Genomic DNA, 25,811 nt, shown 5'->3' with positions numbered 1-25,811 from the left:
TAAAAAGTCTGGAATGGATTAATCCATTTTGCATTACTTTCTATGAGAAAGTGTGTTTTGGTTTTGGAACGGACTACTGGAATGGATAAAGTTTGAGAACCAAGGTATCACTGTACGGCTTCTCCCAATCTTGGCAGGTTTTTCCAGAACAGCATGGGTTCTGCACAAGTGCCGAACGCCTTCTGCTAGGTGCAGAGTTCCGCTTCCACGGAATACGAGCGTTAAAAAAAAAAAGTTTCTAGCTTTTCTGAATGGAAACACACACCTGGAGTCTCAGAAGAGAGATGGCCAAATACCATTTCTGGTGGCCAAGTACAGTCTTGGTTCCCGTTCCTTCTCCCTCAAGACTAGCAGAATAATGTAAACACCTGCAAAACTTGCTTGATTAGTTAATTATACAAGCTGCAAAATTCCAGTTCTCTCCCCCCCCCTTTTAAAATTTAGTGCAGCGTTCACGCAACTCCCTTGCAGGCACACACAAACAAGGTTGAGATGGCAATCTCTTTTGATAACAGAAACACACACATGGTTCTTCAGTGAATCCCTTCATAAACTTTTAATATGTGGAATGTTTCCTTCTAAGACACAGACACCTGTGCAGTCGGATGTCCACCAGTTACAAATATTTCATTAAACTCCTGTTACTACTGTATAAATATTGGGCTTGGAGATGGGCAGGAGGAAGGTGGGAAATACTGTTCTGCACAACCCAAATGGCCACTTCTTTACAGTCTAAAGTCTTTCAGAGGCCCAGATTACGGGGCTAACATACTTCATACAGTAGGTCCACAGATAAAATAATAATCTAATATTATTACACAACCTTATCTTTCAATAAAACTTTGCTTTATAATAAAATATCTTATTAACATTGCCATTTCCCGTTATGTGTAAATATACATACATAGATAGATACATACATATACCCACACACACACCATAAACAAAGCGTTGGTTTGAAGCTTTGCTACCCAAATGGACAGGAAAGAACCTCAGCTCTGTCTCAGCTTAGAAAGCCCAGTGCCAGTTCATCAACACAATGTCCTGGAATGACTCCACATAATACATAGGCAATTATTTCTTACTGGAGTCAGTGAAATAAAAGAGAATGGACTACCACATTCCACATGCAAGCCTTGGTTTGCTCTATATTGCTCATCTTTATATGGTCATAGGAGGGGAGATTTGTAATTTTTAAAAATCCTGCCCTCTTTTCTACGCTTGGCGTCCAGGCAAGGACTTTTACCATAAATAAAAATAAAAATAAGATTACTGGGATTTTGTTTTGTTTTGCACACCGCAGGAGAAGAAAATGCACAAACTCTTGGATAGATGTACGTATATAAAAAAGAAGCACTCCCACAAGAGAACAGAGGCATTATGGGAAAGAAACCTTGCATGAGAAGCTAAGGAAGGAAGGTCAAAAGTTTATGGGTAACAAGAGCTTAGCGGCACTGCTAGGGGGGGGGTTGCTGGGAAGCCCACTTCCTCCCTCCCCTCCTTTAAATGTACATGTGTAAAACTGAGCGATTCTCAGTTGATTCTCAACTTGTCAAGCTGACAGATGAGCATGGAAGGGCACTGCTGTGGGAGAGAGCCCTGCCTGATTTACAAAGCAAGCATTCTTCAATAATAATAATAATAAATGAATTCTCTCCCCCCCCCGCCATAAGAATCATAAGAATCAATTATATTGAGCTACATGAAAGTGGGTAGAAGACATCTCCAAGAACAGGGGTCGGCCTTTTACTCTTTATGACAATTTCGTATACTCCTCAGTAAATGGTGCACCCACAAGAATTTTTTTTTGGGGGGGGGGTTTGCTTCCATGGGGTGTAAGAGGAGCTCATCTGTGGTGGCCCCGCAAAACTCACCACTCCAATACACCTTTCAAGTGGTAAAAGGCAAGTCTAGAAAACCGACTCATGCAGAGACAGGACCCCAGTGACCTCAGAGGACCTGTACATCTGTTGTATTTCTGCGTTGGCTTCAAAAAAGTGCTAATTTATCAGCAAACGCTGGACGGGGAGGAAGGCCCGGCCTTTGGTTTCCACTGCGGTGTAGAAGCTTAGCATAGGACTTGGATTTGAGACCCAGGTTCAGATTGCCAGTTAGCTGTAAAACTCCTTGGGTGACCTTGAGAGTCATTTTCTCTCACAGGGTTATTATAAAACAAAAAAAAGAAAAAAAAATGGGGGAGGGGAGAAGCATGTACCTCACCCGCAGCTCCTTGGAAGAAGGGTATGATCAAAGAATGCTTTTTTTAAAAAAAAGAAAAAAGCAAGGGTTTTAGGGTTCTTCAGCCACATTGAGGATGGTGACAGTCCGTTAAGAGCTGCTTGCAAGCTGAGAGGGGTATCTCAGCAGTGAAGAGAGCGAGCCTTCATGAAACAGATCAAACATATGACCGGGTGACCAACATGAACTTGCCCATGAGACGAAGAGGCTCCCATTTAAATGTCCAGCACTATCTGCACTGAGTTTGGCCCCTGCGACACCCTTGAGAGTCAGCAAGCCAAAAAGGTTATGCAAGTGATTGTGATTTAGCAGTGACCTGAAAGCTGCAGTGTGCGCACACACACACACACACACACGTCAACCCCTGTCAAAGTTTTGATCTCCTTCAGCTTAAGTGAAATCCAGAAGGGCACTGGATATCCAGTAGACCAAAGTCTAGTAAAACACTGCTTATAGAACATCCCCCTTCCAACCTAACCCTCAGGAAACAAAGAGATTGAGAGGCCACCCAGGTGAAGGGGCACCAATTCTGCCGCTTGTAATTGGAGCCCGGCTACTGAGCCACACAAAACCTTTTCAACACGTACCCCGTGTATGGCCTGAAAGTGCGAGCTCCCTGACTTGAGTGACTGCAAGAACCCTCTTAAAGCTTTGAAGAAAGACTTTCATGCTAGGTTCACAGGAATACTGGAGCAGTTGGGGAGAAACCAAAGAAAAGCCACACACACACTTGAAGTCAAATCACCTCCTCTTAACAATTCGCCGCCGCCGCCGCACTGGGTCGCAGCACACCTCTCACAGATCTGGGCCTGCTGGAGAAACTACCTGGTATGTATAGAAAACCAAAGCTCAAACAACAAACCGAAACGAACCCCCCACTTCCAGAAAGTCCTCAATTTGCGTACATGAGGTGGCCGTGAACCCCCTGGCGATGGGGGCGGGCTATTTGGCTTTGGAGTCCACAAAGATTTTATCTCCATCCCGAATGCCGTAAGAGTGCAGAGCCCGCGAGTTGTACTTCATCTCCTCAGGGCCGAAAGGAGCTTCATGGTCAAAGTAAGTGACATGCATGTTGCTGGTCGGGAGTTGGACCAACGCTTTCAATTGTTTCTTTAGTTCTGCTACCGTCTGATCCAGGCGTATGGTCATCTCCTCCACCTGGTCTTTGAAGTGAACCTCGACCTTGGCGCTGCTCTGGGGCCGCAGGTCCACCACCGCCAGCTTTTCCAACTTACCGTATTTCGTCACTAGCTCATGATACCTGAGAGAGAAAGAGATGGGCATTACAACTGGTGCCACAAATCCCCGCACTCACGTGTTCTTGGCTATACAGTTACTTTATTAAAATAATTCTTGCATCAAAGCCCTTCAAGGAGGCTAGCTGCATAAAACACAAAACGGAAGCTTGAAATTAAAGCAAAAATCACTGGAACGGCAGAGGAACTGATAAAACCAAGGGGAAGAGAAATCCCACTACAGCAGCTAAAACAGCTTCAAATAGCCTTGTGGGGAGAAGAGGAGAAAAATTATTTGTTTGCCGCCAGAAGGGACCAACAGCAAAGAGGACCAAGAAACCCTTAGGAAGGACATTTCAGCACCCCAGAGCCCACTATGGGGAAAGGTATTAGTCACTGTTCCTCAAACTTCTGAAGATGAACTTAAAGAACAAGAATGTTTGAGTGAGAGGAGATAATCCTTTAGGTGCCCTGGAATTACAACATTTTGAATTTTTAAAAGGGTCCAGAATCTGGAACTGGACCACCCAAACTAAGCAGAAGCCAATGGACTTCTCACTTCTATGCTTTCAATTTAATGAATTTCCCTGCTGCAACTTTAGGAAGCGTTTCCTGCAGTTATTATTATTATTATTATTATCATTATTATTATTATTAATACCCTGCCCATCTTGCTGGGTTTCCCCAACCACTCTGGGTGGAATACAGCATATATAAAATACGTAGTAAAACATTAAGCATTAAAATCTTCCTGATACATTATTATGTGTCATTAAGTAATTTAACTGGAATTCTCAGGACTGATCCATGAGAGATTTGTAAGATTTGAGGCAAGCCCAGAGTGGTGATTGTGCACAGCACTGCTGAAACTCGCTGTTTCCACTGTTCAGAGAGACTGTTGCCACTGTTGCCAGCTCAAAGCCCTGCTGGTTGCTGCTGATGGAACATTCTAACTGACAGCAATAGGTACACTGAGCCTTGCGACTCCTGAATTTCCACCTTAGCAGCACTGCTACCGGTAGTGACTGAAGAGTCATTTGCCATGCTAGTAGGCAGGCACATAACCTAAGTGAGGATGCAGCAGTGACAAGAGCCTCGCCTTCTGCTCTCACCGGACATGCAGAGATCAGCCCTTCTCCTCTTAATTCTTTCAAAGTGAAAACACTACATGGTTTAATGTTGCTTTAGCAGCAGCTGTTAATATTACTTTCCCCTACTCTGCACTCTGATCTAGGCAAATGGCCTGAATTTCATTCCGCCATCAAATGCGCCATCAAGGTATCTGTGCCTCCAAAAAAAAAATCAGGAGCGAAGGGGAAGACGAGAGCTGTGTCTGCCTGGACGGTCATGAACCTGCTCAGCAAGTTTCGCCATCTTCCCAGAGATGCTCTTTTGTTCTGGGCTCCTGGGTAGAGAGAGAGAGACCAGTGTTTCCTCGCTTCTCTCCTCCCATCGCCCTCACTTCAGGTATCTCTCCAATTGGTAATGAGGAGGCAGCGTCTCTTCTGCCGGGGCTGGGAAAGTGGCAAAAAGTCAACCCGAAGCACAAGGTAATTGAAATAACAAAGACAAAGAGCGGCTGAGAGGAGGTAACATTTCAGAGTCTCCAGACGATGCCTGGGACTGAAAGCTCCTTTTGTCTCCTGTCCGGCTCGGGGACTTAAACGTGATCGCTGCTGTGTCACTGCTCCTGTCAAGAGGATGATGGAGCCTGGCAACGGAAGAGGGAGGCCCCCCCCGAGGGACTCATGTTAAATGTAGGAATGCTCTCTCAACAGCGAAGCCTCTGTCTGCCCGGAGGATGAGGTAACCGACGCAGTGCGCTATGATTTCCCCAGCATCTTGGACACAAACAGCCTTTATCAGGGCGGAAAGCTCCGGCAGGGGCAGCTGCGCCTGCTCTTGCAAATCGGCAGATAGGATCGGCCCGCATGGGAAACTATTACTTGGCAAAGATGGAGGAAGATATGTTTTTCAGAAAAGGGGCCGTCGCCTACGACTGTAGTGGGGAAAGTTAACGGAGGAGCTTCCCAGTGTGCTTTTCAACACTTCTACCTGCACCAAGCACTTTGTAGCAGCTTCCACGGCTTAACACAGCATGGGCCCCCCAACTGCTTCTGCGGTTATATAGCATGGTCTACTAGGGCAGAGGTACAAGCGACAGAGCAGTTCCGGACAAAAGCCTGCCTTATATGGAAAAGCTCAAAAGCGCACTTTTGAGAGTGCTTGGAAACAACATCTCAATCAGCGGAGGTGATGTTCCTGTTGTCCCCAGGTCCAAAAACCATATAGGGGGGAAAAACAAGCAGGCTAAGAAGAAAGCAAAATGAAGCGGAAGAATTGGAAACTTGGGGCTACAGAAGGATTTCCTTCAACTTGGCTCTAAACTACTGAGAGAGGTCATTTCTAAAGCAGGCCTGTATCCCCAAATGAGAAAGATGGCAATTTCCAGGACATTTTGCTTCCCGCATTTTCAGCTTGGCTCTCACATGCCTAGCACGTATGCTTTCATATGAACAGCACATCTGCATAGTGCTGGATCAGCATTTCCCTCAAGTCCTTTTTTTTTTTTTAAGTATCCTCACACACAAGTTTGTAGCAATCTTGTTTGCAACCAAAATTCTGAAAACAATGAACAGTTTCATTTTCAAAATTTCCTACGTGAAAAAAAAAATCGAAGCGGCAAACCTACAAACATTTTAAATATTACCAAATGATATAGTTAAAATAACTATTTAAAAGGGCCTGTTGAAAGGAGAGCAGTGATGGGGCATTTCAGCACCTCAGCGCTGGAACAGAAAATATTATTACTATTACTATTTTATTTATTTATATCCTGATTTCCTCCAGAACCAGGACTCAAGCTGGCTAACAAAAATTCAAACAGACATGGACAAAGTACATAAGCTAAAAACATGTTAAAAACAACAAAAAATAAATTAAGCTATAATAGAATTAAAACAATGTTAAAAACAAATATATAACATCTAGCAAACAAATCTCAAAAAAACCAAAACAAAACAGCACGACACTATTACAAGCTCCTTTCTCTTGCAACATCCAGCAGATGAGGGTAGGTAAGGAGACACAGAGCAGGGCACCAGTAGATCTCCAGGATCAAGTATAGTAAGCCTGCAGCTTATGCATTTAACTTGTGCGCATTAAGTTTTGCATGCTTGGAAAAGTGAATGAACGAATGAATGAATGAATGAATGGGGATGGGCATCCAGGAAAAATAACTTTAGCGTCTCCACCCACCATTGAACCCAATGTGTGTTGATTATACACAGGTTTTGCTTTAGGGCCGATCCCTGAAGCATAGCCCCCATGTAAGTTGTGGGCTTACTGTGGATTCATATCACAGGAGGCAATTCTTCTGACACTGTTGCTGGCTCAGAAACCAGGTCATTTGGTGGTCTGGAATAAAAAGTCAGTGCCCTGCATTGCTATCTGTTCTTCTGCACTACGGCTGCTATGCTTAACTCCTCAAGCCTCAAAGTTCTTGCAAATTCAATAAAGTCACTAAAGCGTGTGATTTTTATTTCACTTATATGTCACATGCAGGACTCAACCAATGAATTAAATGTTGTTGTTTTGGGTGTGTAGGTGCAGAGGACTGACACTGCTCATGTAAAGGTCACAGCCCTGGAAGAAATGGAGGGCTAGAGAGAGAGGCTTTTGTTTGTAATATGGGCTGGACAGGGAGACCCAGAATGAAATGGGGGGTGGGGTGGGGGAAAAGTACACAACCACAGGTTGAACATCGATCATGGGCCAAAGGTCTAGGATGTGGAACCTGAACCCTTGTCACTGGGGAGACCACCCCAGCCATGCACAGCCTTGTCCATGGATATCCCTGAAACGGCACACTAGCTCTGTGGAGCGGAAAAACAGCTTTCAATGGGCGCACAAGTCTTTTAGAGACCCCACACAGATGAGGGCATTCGGACAAAAGGGCCATTGAGCACAGAAGGATGGGAGAGGTTGCAGCATTTTTTAAAGGCTATGAACCGGGGAGCAGGTGGGCAGTGGGGGGGGGGAAGGATCCGAGCTCCCCTTGCTTCCTACGCGAAACCTGTTTGGAAAAGGCAGAAAACAACTTTCTAGAACGGAAGCAAAAATCGACACAAAAAATTCTTGACCGTTTTTTGGGTGGGTGAGGGAGGGCAAACAAAAACCTTGGGGGGGGGCAGGGATATCATTTGCTTTGCGGGGTGGTGGGGGAGGAGAATTTATCAAAAAATTTCAGGGTGGAATTGCCACTTCTGAGTGGCCATTTCCTCCCTGCCTTTTCAACGTTAAGAAAAGCCATGTGGGGTGATACTCTCTCCGTAGGTTCCCACAGGCCGCACTTCCTAGAATGCCTTGCAACCTCACATCACTCCAAAGCATTCTGGGAAGTGGGGTTGGTGGGAAACGTCACAACGCTTCCTCCAGGTCGTCTTCTTTGCCCACACTTTCCGGAGAGATCCAGCAAGGTAAGCAACAAAGAACTTCTGGGGATTTCAGAGGAATTCCTCCCCACTCACACAAAGAAAGCAGGAGAAGAACGGGACATACTTTTTGAGAAATGAGCGGAGAGCGGTTTCAGCCCAAACTTAAATGAAACACCCTACAGAGGGTCAGATCTGAGCATTTCACAGTGGCATACCTCCCCCCCCCCCAATTCCAGAGGAATGTACGATTGTTAATGCAGAAGCCAAGGAGAAATGGTTGCAATATATTTCAAGGGAAGTGCAGGGAGCGGCTGTTTTAGGGCCATCCGGTATGTGCGTGAACGTGCATGTGCATGTCGCGCCGAACCTGAAAGTGACCCACAAATGTCACGAAAAGGGGAGGGATGGAGGGTTTGCAGGCTTTTTAAATGGTGTTTCAAATATACACAATTTCACTTGGATGTAACCCCCAAGTAAACTGGGAGGTGCCTGTATTGTTCTCCAAGCAAGTTATTCATAGGGGTCACACAGACAGACCCTGCAGTCTTCCAGTCATTATTTTCCCCACTCAACAGGGCCTCAAAACATAGTAGGACATTTTGCCACAGAACCCTTTGCAAGTCAGAGATCTCCTTCGGTCCTTTTCCTCCATCCCTTCTGGCCTGCATTCCCACCCTGAACCCACTTCTATGGATCTCGAAAGACTTTCCCCTTCCCTTTTACAAGACAGACTGCTCCAGGAAGTGCTGCCCTGTGGACTGCTAGTTGCACACTGTGGCATTATTATTTTTATAAAAAAAGGTTTTGAAGGATTCCAGGTTAATACACTCTGGTGCCATTAGAGAAGGCTGCCACCAAGTTCTATCAGCCGCCCTCATGCCGGAGTGGCCTCTCTGCACCTGGGCCTCCTGCTTTCTCCTCTAACCCCACACCTTTTTCCAGCAGTCAGGTCAGCCTGCACACATGACTCTGCCCGAGAGAGAGAGAGAGAGAGAGAGAGAGAGAGAGAGAGAGAGAGAGAGAGAGACAACAAGGCACCCTTTTCAAACCTGCTCTTGTCCTTGGGGATGCAAAGTGCCAACGAGCGGCCAGGCATTCCAACCGATGGAGCATGACCAAGTTTTCACTCCTTTGTGAAGGAAGGAGGAAAATGGCACACAGGTGATGCCATCTAAATACATTCGGTTTGGGCACATGTGTCTCTGGAGCTCAAGGGCGCTTAAACACCAGATGGCACCAGGATTAGCTACTGAGTGCTGGCACAGAACTGACGGACTGGAACCCATTCCCAGAGGACTTCTCTGCTGACTTCTCAGTAGGGGCTCAGTTTAGTGAGGTGGGAATATCAATCGCCTACACCGAACTAACAGCCACATCCTGCCCACATAAAACTGTAAGGTGCCAGGGACACTGACAATAGGGTATAAATGATAAACAGGTGAAAATATCCACACTTTACCCATACAATTTAACATTTGTCTAGCATTTTAGATTCAGCAATCCTTACAACACCCTTGAAGGAAAGGTCAGTATTATTATATCTACACTGATGACAGGTAGGGCAAACAGGCTATATGGCTATCTAATGAGCATGAGGCAAAAGGTGAGATCTCAGTTTACAGCTCACAGTTTCTAGGAACTATGGTACCATACATGACTCAAGGACTTTAAACAAACTCATTTCCCATTCTAAAAATTCTGTGATCAGAAGTTCTCACCTGAAAGGGGCTTCCTCTTGTGGAAAGTCCATGTAGTAACGAATAAAAAACCTCTCCGAGTCCTCTCGCTCTCCTTCCAAAATGACACTCCCGTTCAGCTTATTGATAGATGGTAACCTGCCATGTTCAAAAGAGGTGGAATTTGTTACCATCTCGAGAAGGGAAAAAAAGAATACCCCCAAAATTTAACAGACAACAGCAAAATGATGAGTATTGCATTCCCAGGGGATTTCCCCAGATAACTGAAAACATGAAATCTTAAAGGAAAGGTGTTTTATGCAGGTGCCTTGGCGAAGAGAATTTAATCTGAAACCACATGTTACAATTTGAACATAAATGCATATCTGACAGTTTTTTTAAAATAAATAAATACTGGCACTCAAAGTAAGTTCAGCAAGGCGTTTGTTAAGTGCTGCTTCCTGATTGTGCAGAATGCAAACAGAAAGGCAGCCAACCCTCAGGCAAGGACAGGAAGGCAAGTTAGAGACGCAAATGTTTTGGTCATGTCTGATAGTGGCCTACTCATAAGATTTACACAAATGCAAAATGGAAGGGGGGGGGAGATGGGGAGCTCACTTGAGTTACCAAATGTTAGGTAGGTATTTTATGACGCAGTGACTCTGCTCACATATAAAGCTAAGCCAAACCGTGGCTTAGTGTGAACGTGCAAGTGACCAAGCAGAAGATGGTGGCTGCTGTGTTCCTCTGTTGGTCCTCCTCTTTTTATATTACCCAGGGCTGAGCCACGGAATGGCTTAGCGCATCGTTGGAACACAGGCTTGTGCTTCCCAAAGTGGCGATTCTGAGAGATAGGGCCATGAACATCTTTTCCTACATGAACCTGATCGCTTCATGAGATCTTCAAAAGAGGTGCCCCTTCATAAAGTTTCACATCTTTGGAAGTTAGGGAGGCAATCAACAGCAAGAAGGCCTTCACAGTTGCAGCACCCAAATCATGGAACAGTGTAATGAATTCCCTCCTGGGACGTGCCCTCTCAGTGCCTAATCTGATGCAGCTATAGGACAACTGAAAGCTGTTTTTGATTTACTCAAGTTCTTGGAAGGATTTGCCAGTAAATGTTGTAATAATGGTGGTTTCTGTTTGAGATTTTGCATTTGGGGAGTGGGGGTTATTCGTTTGTTTTTAATGGATCTTGTGTTTTTATATTGTGTTTTTATGCTGTAACAGCTCTGAGACCTGTGGGTATGGGGCAGTATACAAATTTAATAAAGAATTATTATTATTATTATTATTATTATTATTATTATTATTACTACAGCTTTATGATTAGATGAAATACTTAAATCTAAATAATTTTTTAAAAATCATTTCCATAAGCTACTTCACTAGATAGAAAAGTGGGGCATTTGTCTTTTAAACATGTAAACAAAGCTATATAATTTTAAGTCCCAAGTGCAGAGTTTTAGCCATGAACATGTTTAGCCAAGATGGCAGATTCTATGCAAAGAACACGTACACTAAAGTTCATTTCAGCAGCACCTAGCCTATGCTGCTAGTTTGTAGCAAACGTGGGATAATTCTGTCATCAGACTTATTCCCAATAATCCAAACATTCTTAAAAAGAGTACAGCTAGCCACAACAGTTCAGGAACCCGAATAAGGCTTGTAGACCAACACTGTCTCCCAGAACTGAGGCTGAGTTCGGAACAGAGAACTGCAATTATGGAAAAAGACCTGCTGAGCACTTGAAAATAATTAGCACTCAAGAAAGCTGTTTTTGACAAGTAAGGAGAACACTACAAGGCATGTTGATGGATGGGGGCTCCCCCTCAAAAGATTTTGATGAGTAAGGATTCTATTACCCAATCCCCAACCAAGCCAGGATAACTTCCTTCCTCTGGTACTCAGCAGAGCACTTAGCCAAAACTGAGGTAACAGCTTCCACTCAGAAAGATTACCGGTGGTCTGATTTTCCCAAAGTTCCTTCAGTTTGGATGCAAGGATGGTATTTTGGCATGTTTAGAAGCAAGGTGGTAGCGCCTCACAATGTGTGGAATAATGTAACACCCACAAGAGAATATTATTTTCTGCTTCTATCTTCCCCCCAGGAGTAAAGAGTCCAGAGCTCATATGACTCAACAGTTGTCTACTCCACATAGAGGCCATTTTCTACAGCTACTCCCACACCCTACCTGCTCAAAAATCTGAGCCATTCATGCTTGATTTATTCATTCATTGATTTTGTATCTGGCCTTTCCTCCCAATGGAGCCCACGGAGGCATCAACGGGTTTAAAGGCCACACTATTTTGGCTGCATTAACCCAGAATCAACCAAGAACAACAACAAAAAAAAACATCTGCAGACCTGGCTATTACCAGCTTCCTGCGCTCCTCATTGGTGTATGGCTGAAGGAGAGGAATGCCCAGTAACCTCACTTCCTCGAGCTTGGGGAAAGAATTGAGTTTGTCGATGTCTCCCCAGCATTGCAGACCTGCTTTAAAGAAAGGGAGTGTTCAGGGAAGGAAGGCGTCGGAAAGGAGCAAATCAAAGTAATTGGGTGTTCTTGTGTCTGTGCGTAAAATCGACTGGGGAAAACAAGGAGACATTGACATTCCACCAGTACATGTGCAATCAGAATTATAAATTACTCTCAAGCCTAGTCTATGGATGCAGTCAAATCAGGTAACACAATGGATTGGTCCACTTCCATTTTTGGATGGATGTGGCAGAACATTTTTTGAATGTTGACCCATGTAAATGTATCTCAGTCTGATGTGATGAAGACTGTTCTATCCTCTCAGGATTCTAGTATTTCATGACTGCCTCAGTTTGCCAAATGCATGGACCTAGCCTGTTACAGAGGCAAACCAAGACATGCTAGTGAATCAAGCAGAAACCCCCTCACCCTCTCATACACACACAAGCAGTAAAAATCTGAGAAGCTAAACTAGGTAAAGGGAACCCTTTGCCTTTCAGATGCTGCAGAACCACAACTCCCAACATCCCTTGGCCAATGGCCATGCTTGCTGGGGCTGATGGGAATTGTGGTTCAGCAACATCTGGAGTGCCCCACTCCTGACCCATAGGGCTTGAGGAATGGAAAAAATGAAATTGAATTCTAATGAGATGTGTCATCCTCATTTTTCTAAAAAGCTTGTATCTCCCAATACCCTCTCCCATCGCTCCTTGTCCATGATCACAAAAAGCAATCAAGAGCCAGTAAAATAGGCTAATACATCAATGGTAAACAAGATAGTACTTCACAGTACAGTAACTTCATGCTTTTGGAAACTGCACAGGCAGATGCTGAAGAACACTGGTCCACTGAGAAACAAGTGATGAGGTGTAGTTTAGGAGTCAGCAATAAAACCCAAATAAAATTTAAATGTGGGCACAGACCAATGCTTCCTTCCTTCTCATTACCATATTAACAAGATCATGTTGATAGAGGCAGCACATTCAATTGCAAAATTTGAAGTGTGTGTGGATGTTAGAAAGATTTATAGCAAGTCTTAAATCTGGATCCAGAAGGGCATGCCTCACTGGGGACCTCACCTGACTTGTGCAGACTGATGGATCGCAAGTTTGGAAACAGCCTTGCCAGAGAATCTTCTGAGTCTTCAATGGCTGTCAGGTAGTTATTGGCCAGAACCAGTGTGTCCAGTGATGGAAACATTATCCCCAACTTCCGGATTTCAGTCCAGTCTTTGAGATTATTGTCAGTTATGTGGAGAAGCTTGAGAGAGTGGCAACACACTGGGGAACAAGACACCGTTTTATAGTCGTTAAGGCACAGGAAGAGCTCCTCCAAGCTGCAAGAAGAAAAAAATTAGATGTTATTATACGTCCAAGGCTTCTAGTGAAATAGAAATAAGTTATAGACATGCAGCAGAATCAAGTGGCAATGTCGTTTTCCTGAACTGTCACGTGTTAGGCTGAAGGTAGGAAAACTGGGAGAAAAACAAAACAAGCCTTGCAACGTAGAAAGTTTGCACATCAGGAATGTCAGTCTCCCCACACACTACCCCAGATTCTCTCACTTCCGTGTGAAGTGCTATCAAGTGTGAAGTGCTATCAAGAAAAAGCAAGCAGTAATGAATACAAAACAACAACCCCCACCACAATCAACAGGCCGGGGGCATGTATAGGGAAGAATGACGCCGTGTTGGAGCCCACCCAGAATGCTGCAACCAGACATCTAGATTTTTATGAAAAAAAATTGCAAGATCTTTAACCAGAAGTTGTCAGCCAGCCACCCAGCATCTCCATTATCAAGTTTTTTGGCCTTGATAATTGAATAGCATCTCAGAAGAAAAGAATCTATTTACACTGGACCACCATCATTTGCAAATCAAGATTGGGGGGCAGGAATTTGCATCAGTGGAAATAACATTATCTTTTATGTGGCACAAATCCTTTGAAATACAGCAGAATAAGATTGTGGACTGTTCAGGTGATGTAGCTGGAGCACTTCAGACTATAGGTGGAGCACAAGTACATCTGAATGCTTACCACCACATAAAATTAAAATCCCTGAAAGCAGAAAGGTAGCACAGCAGAGAGATAAGTTCTAGTCCAGCACTAGGCCTATGCCGAAGTGCTACTTGCAGGGAATTTGGTGCATTCATATACATAGACTCCAACCTGCACTTCAAAGTGGTTCAACTCATTCTACCACATTATTACGTGGCAATGTGTAGAACAGCCCTAAGTAGGGAGCAGAGAAGACAACTTTCTTCTATATTAGGAAGTCCTGGTTCAAATCTTCGCCTCTACATGAGCCTGCAAATTGACCATCTCTTTTGTGTAAGGTTAACACAGCTCAGCATCGGCATCCTGGCCTACCTTACAGAGTTACTGTAGGAATTAATGCAGCTGAAGATCTCTGAACATTCTAAAATGCATGCAAACTATTTATCATAAATGCAACAGGCTGCTAACAATGACAGGCTTCGAAACAGCCATTCGCCCAACTGATAGCAACAGGTTGCAATCAACTCAAGCCGGCATGACTAACACAGCTACATGGGGGCAAGAGGACTAGTACAACTTTTTGAGCTACTAGGTTAGTTATGTTCATTAACTTCAATGGGTCTACTCTGAGTAGGACTAGCGACGCTCTAGCTACTTTCCTAAATGAATTTCACAGCTGCAACAAGCTTTGAAGTGGGGGATTCTGATCCCATGCACAAACTTCTGTTACTTGCGGTTTGATACGCCAATTTGTCCGTAAAGGGCACCTGCCCCCTTTTCTGCCCTTGCTGCTCCAGGCTTACTCTGGCAATTCTTGCAGTATCGTATGGACTGTTTCCCAGGATGCTTTGCTGTTGTTGAGCACAAGTTTCCGAATGCCGGCAAAAGACCCAGCACACGTCCTCTCTAAGACCGACAGATTCAGAGGGTTGGAGCTCAGGTTCAGAAACTCCAGGTGGGGGACGTTTGACACAATTTTACTGACCTGAGAGGGGAAAGAAGAAGAAGAAGAAAGGAGAAAGAAATGCGTATCAGGCAGTAATCAAATCTCAAATAGTCTGTTCATGGGGGCTGGGATAAGGACAGGTCAGGATGGGACCCAAACTCCCAGTACGGCTCACTGACTCAAAGAATGATATGAATTCTAACAGCACTCAAGATAGTTATCTGTAATTCATACCACTGCTATTTGCTGATCTAGATTGATTGGCTAATTGCTTGTTCACCTCAAGGCTTCATTTAATTACACACTTAAAAAAAAAGCTGTGATAAGGGGAAAAACCAGATCACTGGCAGGTTTCATAAAATCTACTTGAATGGCAGCTAAAGGGGGAATAAAACACCTCTCAAGAGCCAACATTGGTCAAAATGGCTATTTTACCAAGGGTTATTCATGATTTCTGTCATCTTGCATGCACTGAATTCCATTTCCAGGAAAGAACTTTTATTCCAGAGATTCTGAGTTTTCATTCTGCCCCACTCCACAAAGCAAATTCCCAGCTGTCTTATGGCTTCAGTTTGAAAAAAAAAAAGCAAGCAGTTCTGTGGTCAGAAGGCTGCAGCCTTCAGGCAATGGACCATCTCATATTGTCTCTGGCTTTGCATCCCTACCGTGAGCTGCTGCTACAACCTTCCTTACCCACCTCACTCTCTCTTGCAACCAAAATCAACCTCATTTGACAAAATAGGCTGCAAAGAGATGTGGTATAAAACTGAACAAATTGTCGTTAGTAGTTCTGGCAAAAAAGAATGGGGAACGAACCTCAAGTCTACAACCAGGCAAGCGAGTTTTCGTGGTAGGTGGGCCCTGACACGATAAAGCAATTGGGGCATCAATCACAGAGGCTATGTAGTCAGCATTGTTTTAGAACCAACAGAGAACCGGGGTGTTATTTCAAGTGGAATGTACCCATAGCTCAGTGGCAAAGCAGTTGATCTGCACATGGAACAGTCATGGAATAACAAAACTGTAGAGTAGGAAGGGACCCCAAGGGTCATCTAGCCCAACCCCCAGCAATGCAGAAATTTCAGTCCAAGATTCAATTGCTGGCATTGCTAGTTAGAAAACTTTTGGCTTGCCAGACTTGGAAATGTCCCTTGAAAGGCCCCTGCCATTCGTAGGTTTGAGGTCCTGAAGGGCTGTGACCCCCAAGGTTTGCCAACATACAGTATACACATTCCCCCAAATGCCTTATGTGAGCACATGTACCACAGCCTCTGGTCTCCAGGATTAGAATATGCACACACTGTCTGGCGGATGTGAAAAGAGTGGCAGTGAGCCACTTCCGCCATGTCTGTCTTTGCCTTCCTACACCTCCTGTGCCGCCCGATCAGAGCTCTTGCCGATCACGCTCTGAACCGTGGGAGAGGGTATCTTGGTGTACGACTTGTGGCTTCCCAGAGATACCTGGTTGACCACTATGGTAAGTGACATGGGATGCTGGGCTTGTACCAGGGCTGCTCTTATGTTCTTACAAGAAGTTTTTTCAGACTTGACAAACTAAAGTTTGCACAAACCATAGTTTGCTTACAAACCAAGCCCCCACATCACAATTTGATTCCTTTTTTGGCATAAAAACGTAATTTGTCAGGTTCAGACAAAACGGTTAAACTGCACTTTGCCACCATCTCCTCTCTTGTGTCTGAGGGAAGGGGGAAGATGGAGCACATGAGCCCGGGATCTCAGGCCTTTATGTGCTGATGTTTGAATGCAATCTTTGTTGCTTTCACTGCAACAAACTAACATGGCCATTCCGCTGGATGGTCATGACCTTGAGACTGGCATACTATTGACTGGAGCACATTCAGAACTCCACGTAGGTCCAAGTAGGCATGATTCAAATTTCTCAAGGGTCGGGGGTGGGGTAGAGAAAGACAGCGACAATTAAGGGCTTTCAGAAGGTTGGATAGGAGGGTGTAGCAAATAAACCAACCCCTCTTGCCCACTGGCCCACCTATACTGCTAGTATAGAAGTTGAATGACTTCTTTGAAACCATCTTTGCATATGCAGGTAACAGCCAGGTATGTTTCGCAAGCCAGATGGAACCCCAGAGAAACTGAACAGGTACCAGGTTAGAGGGCAACTATCTCCCATATGGTAGGTGAAACTGTGGCAGCTTAGCAGGAGCCACACAGGGCAGTAGACTGGTGTTGGGTGCCCTAAAGAGACTCATGAGCTGAGAGATGGAAGTTAAGAGTAGGCCTTACTGATTCAGGAAGAGGAAGCTCATGCTTCAGGGAAGTTGGGAGAAGGAATGGAAGGCAGGAGAAGTTCAAAAGCCTCCCAGATAACAAGCTATTGGGTCCATCACAATAAAGCTGAGCTGGCATTTCCAAATGTGAGTTAGAATCCACCTGGAACAGCCAAATCTGCCTGCAGCAAAAGCAGCTGTCTGTGTAACTGTTCGAACAATCTCCTCTACCTCATGCCAGTCTTCTAGTTTGTTGTCAGACAGATCCAGTTCGCACACATGAGCACAGAAGGCAGCGATCTCATTCTCATCCCCTGCACAGGTTATTCCACAGCTGTTCAACACCAGCACACTTGGGAGGTTGAGACGATCTGGAAAGGCAAGAATGACAGCGCGTTAATTTGTGGGGTGGTCTCATTTCAGCAGATGAAAAGAATCGCCTGTACAAGCTGGGGGAAGCCGAGTCACATCACACGATAACCGGTGAAAAAAATTGCTCAATGAAGCAATGGGCAATGCATCACATTCATAAGCAATTTTGCCTCGTCAGGCTGGTTTATGTCAACTATATGTGATAATTCACTTGCTACAAAGATTCGGGCCTTCAGGTGCTTTTCTTCCCTGTATACATTTTATAGACAGCCATAGGTAAAAACAACACGGAGGCTGTCCCAAAGTCACTTGGTTCACTGGCCTTCAAAAAAAGATGGCTGATGACCCAAAACTGGTTTGCGCTCAGAGCTAAGGCTGCTCATACTGGTGGCACCATTTCTCTTTAAGTTCTGGAATGAGGAGGAGGAGGAGAGACAGAGAGAGAGAAGAGGGGGGAAAGACAGATGTAGCCAATAACTACAATAAAGAATTAAGTGGGTTGCATATATAGGTTGAGATTAACAGTGGTCACCAGACATGAAAAAGTTGAAGACTACTGTACTTTATTCAGGATGTCCCCATGTCAAGGACTGCAAAATCACATCTGGTTCAGCATCTGGAATTCCCAGTAAGGGTACACCGAAAATTCATCCTGATTGCCATTCATATGTGTTTATGGCTCCGTTGTTTTTGTTATCAAGGGCTGCTTTCATGATGCTTTATTGACATGCCATGAATTGCCTCAGCTCTCACTTGGTGGAAGAAAGATGTCTTACAATTAATAAAACAAAACCCAAATCCGTGGTTGCTATCTAGGGCAGAGTGGACCCACTGAAACCAATGAGCTTTAGTCATGCCTGACTTCAGTCCCTTGAAGTGGAATGCTCTCTCCAGGGAAATTCGCCTGGCGTCTTCATTTATGCACCTTTAAGTGCCAGGCAAAAACATTCCTTTTTAACCAGGCCTTTGGTTGATTTGATTGACATCCTTTTATAGTGTGTTGGGGTGTGTGTCTTATTGGGTTGTTGTAGTTTTATTTTGATTATGTATTTTGTGGTTTTATATTCTGATTTTATTCTCTGAACCACCCTGAGACCTGCGGCTATAGGGCGGTATATAAAATCAATAAATAATAATAACAAAGTAATTGATTTCAATAGTTCTCTGAGTAAGACTGAGTTGGATGCCACTCTGTAAATAGGCATTTCTTATGAGGCTTATTTGTTTGAATTGTCCAAATTTGTTTTCATTTGCTTTCAATTTTGCTGTTCTCCTGTTTTTAGGTTTGTTTCTGTTTTAATGATACCGTATACCACTTAACGATATTTTTGAAAATACTAAGCAGTATATAAATGCTTTTAAATAAATAAATACATATTGATTTTGGTGCAAAATCATGACATGTGTACTTCTGAAGACTGCGTGCCAAACCTGAGACAACCTGATCACATACCCCAGCTCAGGATCCAGCTTTTGCGACACGATGAGTTCATCATGAGTCCAATATGCGCAAAAATTGTATTATGCAACCAGGTGGTTATTTTGAACAGGACCCCAAACCCCATTTAAGATGTCAGAGACAGTGAATTAGGACAACCACTGAAGAGGGGAAATCAGCAAGAACACTCAAAAAGACTGTTTGCTGAATACGCTCGATGGCAACATCAAAGATGGAATCATGTATTAAGCTCTTACCTCTCTGTATGTCAAAGTGCTTCCACGTGAACAACAACATAATGAGTAAGAATGTGAACAGGGCAAGTGTAAGATCAACTGTGCATTTTGGGAGCTGCTGAGCAGAGGGGAGGGGGCAGTCTGAGGGCTGCACATCAAATAAGAGACAGGCAATCTGCTGCAACATATACGGTATTATTTCAGCATGTTAGAAGACGGAATAGGTTCATGGATATGGTGACCTTTTAAATCATTTCTAGGCCCACAAATGAAGACTTTAGAGGACTAGCCTGGAAGTTTTTGTTAAGGTGACTCCATTGTGGTTCATTTTGAGTGACATATGGTGCATTCTGTCCTTGACTGACTCAACTTAATTCTGCTCTTTTCTGTCAAACTCAGTTACCATCATTTCCACCCAAATAATTTCCTCGTTCTTCTCCCTTTGGGGATGGTTGCGATACAAATCAACCTGACAGCACTTTAAAATTACGCTGCAATGGTATGTTGTGTGTGTGTGGTGGGGAGGGGAGTTTGCATTATAGAAAGAAAACTAGATCTAGGTTTAGCCACTCCCCCCCATTCATGTAATTGGAGGAAACATTGAATAAGGAACCCCATCTCAAACAACTTTTCAACCATGTCCCTTAGAATGTCAGACAAGAGAAACACACTCCTACATAAGTCAAGATGCAGCCAGAAATGGTACCTTTCATAGGTGAGCCCTGAAGTGTAGCTGGGACATGAACACCCATTCCAGGACCACGGCGGTACGGGAAGTTTTCGGGGCTGTATTTCTCACAGAGAACTTGCATGAAACTTCTCCCACTGGGCAGATCCATGGTCCCTTCCTGAAACTCTAGCATTTGGGGGTGGGAGACACACAAACAAAACCAAATTACACTTTGCAGCAGCGAATATCAGGATCCATTCTCCTACTTAAGCGAGAGCATTTGGAAAAACACAAGTAAGCAGCCGTTCTGTCCTTTTGGGATTGGCTGTCAGGAATTCCCCCAGCTGCATACTGTAAGAAATAAAGGAAATGTGAGATGTAAATGACAAGCGGCCATGGGTGCACAAACACACATGTGCTGGCAAGTGTCTCCCTCACCTCTGGGAAGCGCTTGGGAGGCGTTCCAAGCAGTTCAAGAATGCAGCAGACAGACAAAAATCAAGCTCTCCTTCAAAGTTTGGAGCTGGCTGGGAGATGTCCTCTTAAGATTATGCTGCACCCCAGAGGTGTCCTGAAACTCTGTATGATGCTAGATATAAGACTCTTTTTGCCGCCGCACTGGAGGAAAGGAAGGATCCTGGCAACCACAGGTTCTGGCTAATCAAAGATCTGTTGGCCCCTGCCTGTGAGCCAAACAAACCCATTCAACAAAGGTTATCAACTCACTCACTGCTGTACGTTCCCATCAGCCTCGCTCAGGGATGAAACATAGGAAGTTCCTTTTTACCTAGTTAGGCTACTTGCCCACCTAGGCAGAGAATTTTTACATAATGCGTTACTTGATCCTTGGAACAAGAGGTTCCCTTTGGGGTTGTGTGCATATTTTAAAATTTGACAATTATGAACCACAGTAGTCAAAAAGACACATAAATGAGAACACCTTGGGACTAACCAAGCAGAATACATTTACAGTCCACTGTAAGCCTATTTCAAGGGGTTACTTACCGGTCTCAGCATCAGCTCTCCCTAGATTAATAGATGTGAATTTCAGCAGATGGCATTCAGGAGAACCCACTCCATGTTTTCAGAGGAGAAACATCACATGTCCATGTATTTCACTGCATAGGGTTTTCTTTGGGGGTGTGTGAAAGGTGGGTGAGAAAGGGAAAGACTGTAAGCAACATTATTTGCTTTGAGAAAAACCAAACAATTTGATCCTCTCTTCTAAAAGCACAGGGCTATATCCAATGTTCTCTGCCTGCCAGCACAAGGGCCCTTAAGCAAGAGGAATCCAATGCAAGAGTTACAGATTGTACAACATTCCTCTGGCACAAAACCTTTCACCAGTGATGACAAATATACTGCTAAGTGACTTTAAAATAGCACTGCATTGGATACAACCCATAATAGCAGCCTTTCTGGCTCAAACTAAGGTTCATTCGATCTAGGTTTCTGTTTTCAAAAGAAGCCAGCCATATACTTCTTGGAAGCAGTGTTAGAAACTTAAGATATATAATCTAGGCCTGACAGCTCGAAAGTCATATTTTGCAATAGGACTTTTGGGTTCCTGAAATTCATTCTGATTGTGCTGATAAAATATAACAGGTAGAATTCTACAGGATATGCTGCTAGTGTGTGTGAAAACAGTCAAGATCCAAGGATCCCCAGGCATGTGTCTCCAGACGGTGGAGATGTCAGGTGCCATTCTGGTGTCCAGGCATCTTCACTTGGTTGCGAGTGGCCACAGTCAGGTGCAAAATACACCTGGTGAATTTTGAACACTGCTTGGAAGAAGCAATGGGCACTAGCTTAAGTGAAATTCATGGAAGATGAGAGTGTCACCAGTATTGTGCTGCAGGGGCCATCAGCCTTCAAGCCATGCCTGTTGACTTCCTGGATGCATATGGTTAGCCAACGTGGAAAACAGGATGCTGGACTACACAAGCTTTTGGCCTGACCCAGCAGGACCCTTAAGCAGAGAACACTAATATGTAAGCACTGTCAAGTGTTGGTTTAGCCTGTTTTCCTATTAAATGCCTCATTTCCTTACCAATGATGTAGCCTTGGTAAGGATTCCTTGGTGCTTATATTTGATAGCCCCAAATTAGGAAATTCTTCCAGCAGTATGATAGATAGGTCATATCCCAATTGCATCTTTTCTGGTATAAAAAAATATTAGCAGCTGCCTACCACACTACAACATCAAACAAAATGTTCTTGAAACTCAAACGTTTCTCCTCTAAGAAGCTAGTATTCTACATACACACAGGAATTTACTGCAGCCTGTTTTAGTGAAAAGAGCACAGAAATAAAAATCAAGAGACTTTACGGAGGAATGATTAAAAGTGAAAGGGTTCTATAGGTTGAATACCAACTGCCGCTTCTGAGATTTAGAAAGGTATATTGTACTGATCATCAGGCTTACTGGAGTAATTTTATCACAAAAACGCAAGTGACAATAAATCCATACATGGGAGCTGAGTAACCTTTTATCTGAGTGTACTTTCCCCCCTGAAAAGAAGCAAACTTAAAACCACTTGCACTCTGAGAAGCAGAAATTATTAAAGAGGCAGGCCTCAGCTTTAAAGATGGAGAATGCAAATGAAAAAGTCAATTAGAAGCAAATTATTTCTTCAGTTTTTCCGAAGGACACTATAACACTACTGAGGAGATTTTCCTGGTATTAGCCACCCATGTTCCTCTTTCCTAAGAGTCAGGATTCAACTGAAAAAAAAATGTCCTCAATCAGCTCTAAACTACAAGAAAAGACATGCCCTTGACTTAATGAAGCTGAGCTATTACTCCCAATAAAACACGATGGATTCTTGGGGAAATCTTCAATTATGACTTATCTATACATAACTACAAATATACCAAAAGGTTTATCATCTTGCTAAAGTATAGACCATGAGCAGAAGTACCTTATTGCATTATTTAGCTACAATACATCTTCCAAGGAATGTATGGTGTATTAGAGGAGGGGTAGTACCTCTGGTGGGGGACACATTGTGCTTCTTCTGGGGTTGTTTGTCCACCTTTGGTCCCCACCCTGTACTAATCTCTCACCTGTGGCTCCTAGAAGCTGTCGGCATGTGTCAGCAGCCACACCCTGGGAAATGGCTTTGACTGGCTGGCTAAACCAGGTGAGAGTAGCCAATGGGTCTCAAACCCTTGGTGAGTTAGGAACTTTCCCTGCACGCAATGACAGGCTTCCAATGGACTGAGCAGACAAGACCAATATAGATAAAGAAAGCAGTTTTTGCACATGCTGCAGCGGAAACTGATAGGGCTTATCAACCTTAGAAGGTAGACGGAATACTCTGATCCTAAACCTCCATTGCTTTGCAGGACATCTTCAGAAGAAAAAGGAGTAAACCCTATACAAATCCAGAGCGGAGTGCCTAAGCCAGTTGGGACTGGCTTCACACCTAGAAGAGCTTTTTTCAGATCAGCCAAGGACATGCAACGTGTGTCCTTGAACGAGTCACCATTTTTAAAATCTAAAGTCTATGCTGTGTAAAAAGCAGGAATATGAGCCTGTTATCTGAAACAGGTTTGTGAGACAATAGATCAACAATAAGTAATCTCATAACCAGCCCTCTCCAAACCTCAAAATTGACAAAACTAATGACTATCAGAGGGTTTTTACCTTTTTTTTTTAAAAAAAACCTAACATAATCAAGCTATGCCAGTGCCAGAAGTGTCAAGTTTAAGTCTTCTCCCAATTAATCAGAGAATCAAAGAACTGTAGAACTGGAAGGGACCCGAGGGTCATCTAGACTAACCCCTTGCCATGCAGGAGTCTCAACTAAAGCATCCATGACAGATGGCCATTCAACCTCTGCTTACCACAACCACCTACTGGGCGCAATGGTGAGTGCAAATGGGAGACAGGAATTGCCTTCTTTCTCAAAAGGCAAATGTGTTCTTTTGGGCTACACGTATTGTAAAATGAAAGTTTTGACTATCTCAAGCTAAACATCAGCAAGAACTTTCTGACAGTAAGAGCTGCTCGACAGTGAAACAGACTACCTCGGGAGGTGGTGGACTCTCTGTCCTGGGAGGTTTTTAAGCAGTGGCTGGATGGCCATCTGTTATGCATGCTCTAGTTGAGATTCCTGTATTGCAGGGGTTTGGACCAGATGGCACTCTGGGTCCCTTCCAACCCTACAGTTCAAAAAGAAGCAATTTTCGCCAGTGGAAGTTTGCCCCACCAGCTTCAGCACTGTGCCATTATCAGCTCGCTCTGATACACAGTGCTTTTTCTGTCACTGTGGTCCTCAGCTGCCCCGATGCTATAGCCTTACAACTTGTGCAAACCCACATTGCTTTCTTGTTGTTGTTTTACTGCAGAAGGTTTGTCCTTAGCCACATCTAGTCACCTAGCCACCCAACCGTTCCTGCTCTTAAAATCCTATGGGTGCTGCTGGATCTGGCCAAATGTCCGCGTAGTTCAATATCCTGTTTCTGAAAGCAACCACAGGTACCATCTTACTTAAATACTGTATGTTGTTCCAGCACCTTGTTCTAACCAGCCTGATCATTCCAGGAAGGCAGCACTGCCACCTTCACGCTTCTCGTTTGACTCCTACATCTAAGTATTTCAGAGGAAGATTACCTCTATTTCTATTTTTTTTCTATCAGGCAACACGCAACCCCTCCCCCCGCTGCTTAACAACAGTTGGCACGCCAAATGCCCCGGGGGAGGAGGGACTCCAAAGAAGGGGACAAAGGTGACCGGCCGCCCCACCCCACCCCACAATGCTTAGAGGTAGACTGCCTCTGAACATGGAGGCTTCTCGCACCTCTCCTATTCAGGTTTTTAACCCCTGCCTCTCCGTGTCGGGCCTTCCTGCCTGCCCTGACGGGAAGCTGGTAGGGGTGGGGCTGACATTCTCCAACGCCCCCCCCACCCCACTCCTGACTGAAACCATTGCACCGTCCCCCCTCCCCCTCTTCCTCACCGGGGCCCCAACCGCTTTTAGGCTACCCGTCCAGCCGCCTCGTCCTGTATTGACCCGGAACCAGCTTTGCTCAGGCTGGAAGCAGCAAAAAAAATAACCCAAACATCACGTGACTTCCCCAGCTTTGGGGGTGGGAAGAGAACAGGTCACGTGAAGCGCCTCCATGGCGAGGCGGAAGAGGCGAGCGGTTACCATGGAGACGGGAGTGGAGAAGGAGGAGCTTGGTTCCGGCCTGCAGCTGCACGTTTCCCGGCAGGCATCGCGCTCGGAGAGCGGCGTCCTCCTCGCGGCCGCGCACGCGCGCCTTTTTGTCAAGCGCCCCGCGCTGTTTGCCGCCTCTCCGCTGCGACCTTTAACTGCCACCAACCTCCGTTGTCGCCGAGGGAGCGTTGTTGGGCGGCTACGTAGTCCGAGGACTCCTCTCCTCTGAGGCGGGGAGGTCGACAGTGGCGGCATGACGCTCCTCAGCCACATAATTAGGCTTTGTGAGGCTCCTGCCTCAGCTTCAGGCGCGCTGTGGTCGGAGCCTCTCCCAGCTACGCACGCGCCCAGGTGTTAAAAAGGAGCTGCATATATGTATAAATCATAGGTTCATAAATTTACAAAGCAAACACATACATAAACTACGTGTCTGAAATAGTACAGGAGAGCAATCCTGAAACTATTTTGACTCCCAAATTGACCTCAAATGTTTCTCTGCAAGGAGGAAGGAAATGGGAAAGCCTCCCCATTGTCTCTGCTCACAAATCCTGTCTTAAGGGTGTGTCTGTGTATGAATAGGGTGAGCTTGTGACCTGGATTCAGGAACTGAGTATTTACCATCACGAAAGAGTGGCCAGGATGCCCAGGTAAAAGCAAATCGGTGGCCATTATCAG

The 25,811-nt window shown here is 44.6% G+C and overlaps 1 protein-coding gene across 3 annotated transcripts; it reads right to left on the bottom strand.

The window, feature by feature from the left end:
• Positions 1-541: 541 nt before the first annotated feature.
• On the bottom strand, positions 542-25,082 carry TBCEL (tubulin folding cofactor E like). Of its 3 annotated transcripts, none has more exons than XM_035139408.3 (9): positions 24,936-25,082; positions 20,977-21,103; positions 20,008-20,157; positions 17,487-17,626; positions 14,867-15,048; positions 13,146-13,402; positions 11,955-12,081; positions 9,628-9,744; positions 542-3,499 (listed from the first exon to the last, which is right to left on the bottom strand). In XM_035139408.3, exons 3-9 carry the CDS (start codon positions 20,138-20,140, stop codon positions 3,181-3,183), a joined length of 1,275 nt encoding a protein of 424 aa, XP_034995299.3. In that variant the 5' UTR covers positions 20,141-20,157; positions 20,977-21,103; positions 24,936-25,082; the 3' UTR covers positions 542-3,180. The 3 variants fall into 3 exon arrangements, with proteins under 3 accessions (XP_034995299.3, XP_060124470.2, XP_088513933.1); XM_060268487.2 differs by having other exon boundaries at positions 24,962-25,066; XM_088657807.1 differs by lacking the exon at positions 24,936-25,082 and adding an exon at positions 22,022-22,805.
• Between the last annotated feature and the right edge of the window lie 729 nt (positions 25,083-25,811).

Source organism: Zootoca vivipara, chromosome 14, assembly GCF_965207765.1.
Source record: "Zootoca vivipara chromosome 14, rZooViv2.hap1.1, whole genome shotgun sequence".
Classification (NCBI taxonomy): Eukaryota; Metazoa; Chordata; class Lepidosauria; order Squamata; family Lacertidae; genus Zootoca; species Zootoca vivipara.
Note: the sequence above shows the minus strand (reverse complement) of the source record. Positions and strands in the feature narration are given on the sequence as shown.

Coding starts and splice junctions, on each gene's coding strand:
- TBCEL (XM_035139408.3), bottom strand. CDS start 20,140: ATGGATCTGCCCAGTGGGAGAAGTTTCATGCAAGTTCTCTGTGAGAAA. Junction 17,627..20,007: donor TCAGGGCTCACCTATGAAAG/GTACCATTTCTG, acceptor TTGCCTTTCCAG/ATCGTCTCAACCTCCCAAGT. Junction 15,049..17,486: donor AACTAGAAGACTGGCATGAG/GTAGAGGAGATT, acceptor TTCCCCTCTCAG/GTCAGTAAAATTGTGTCAAA.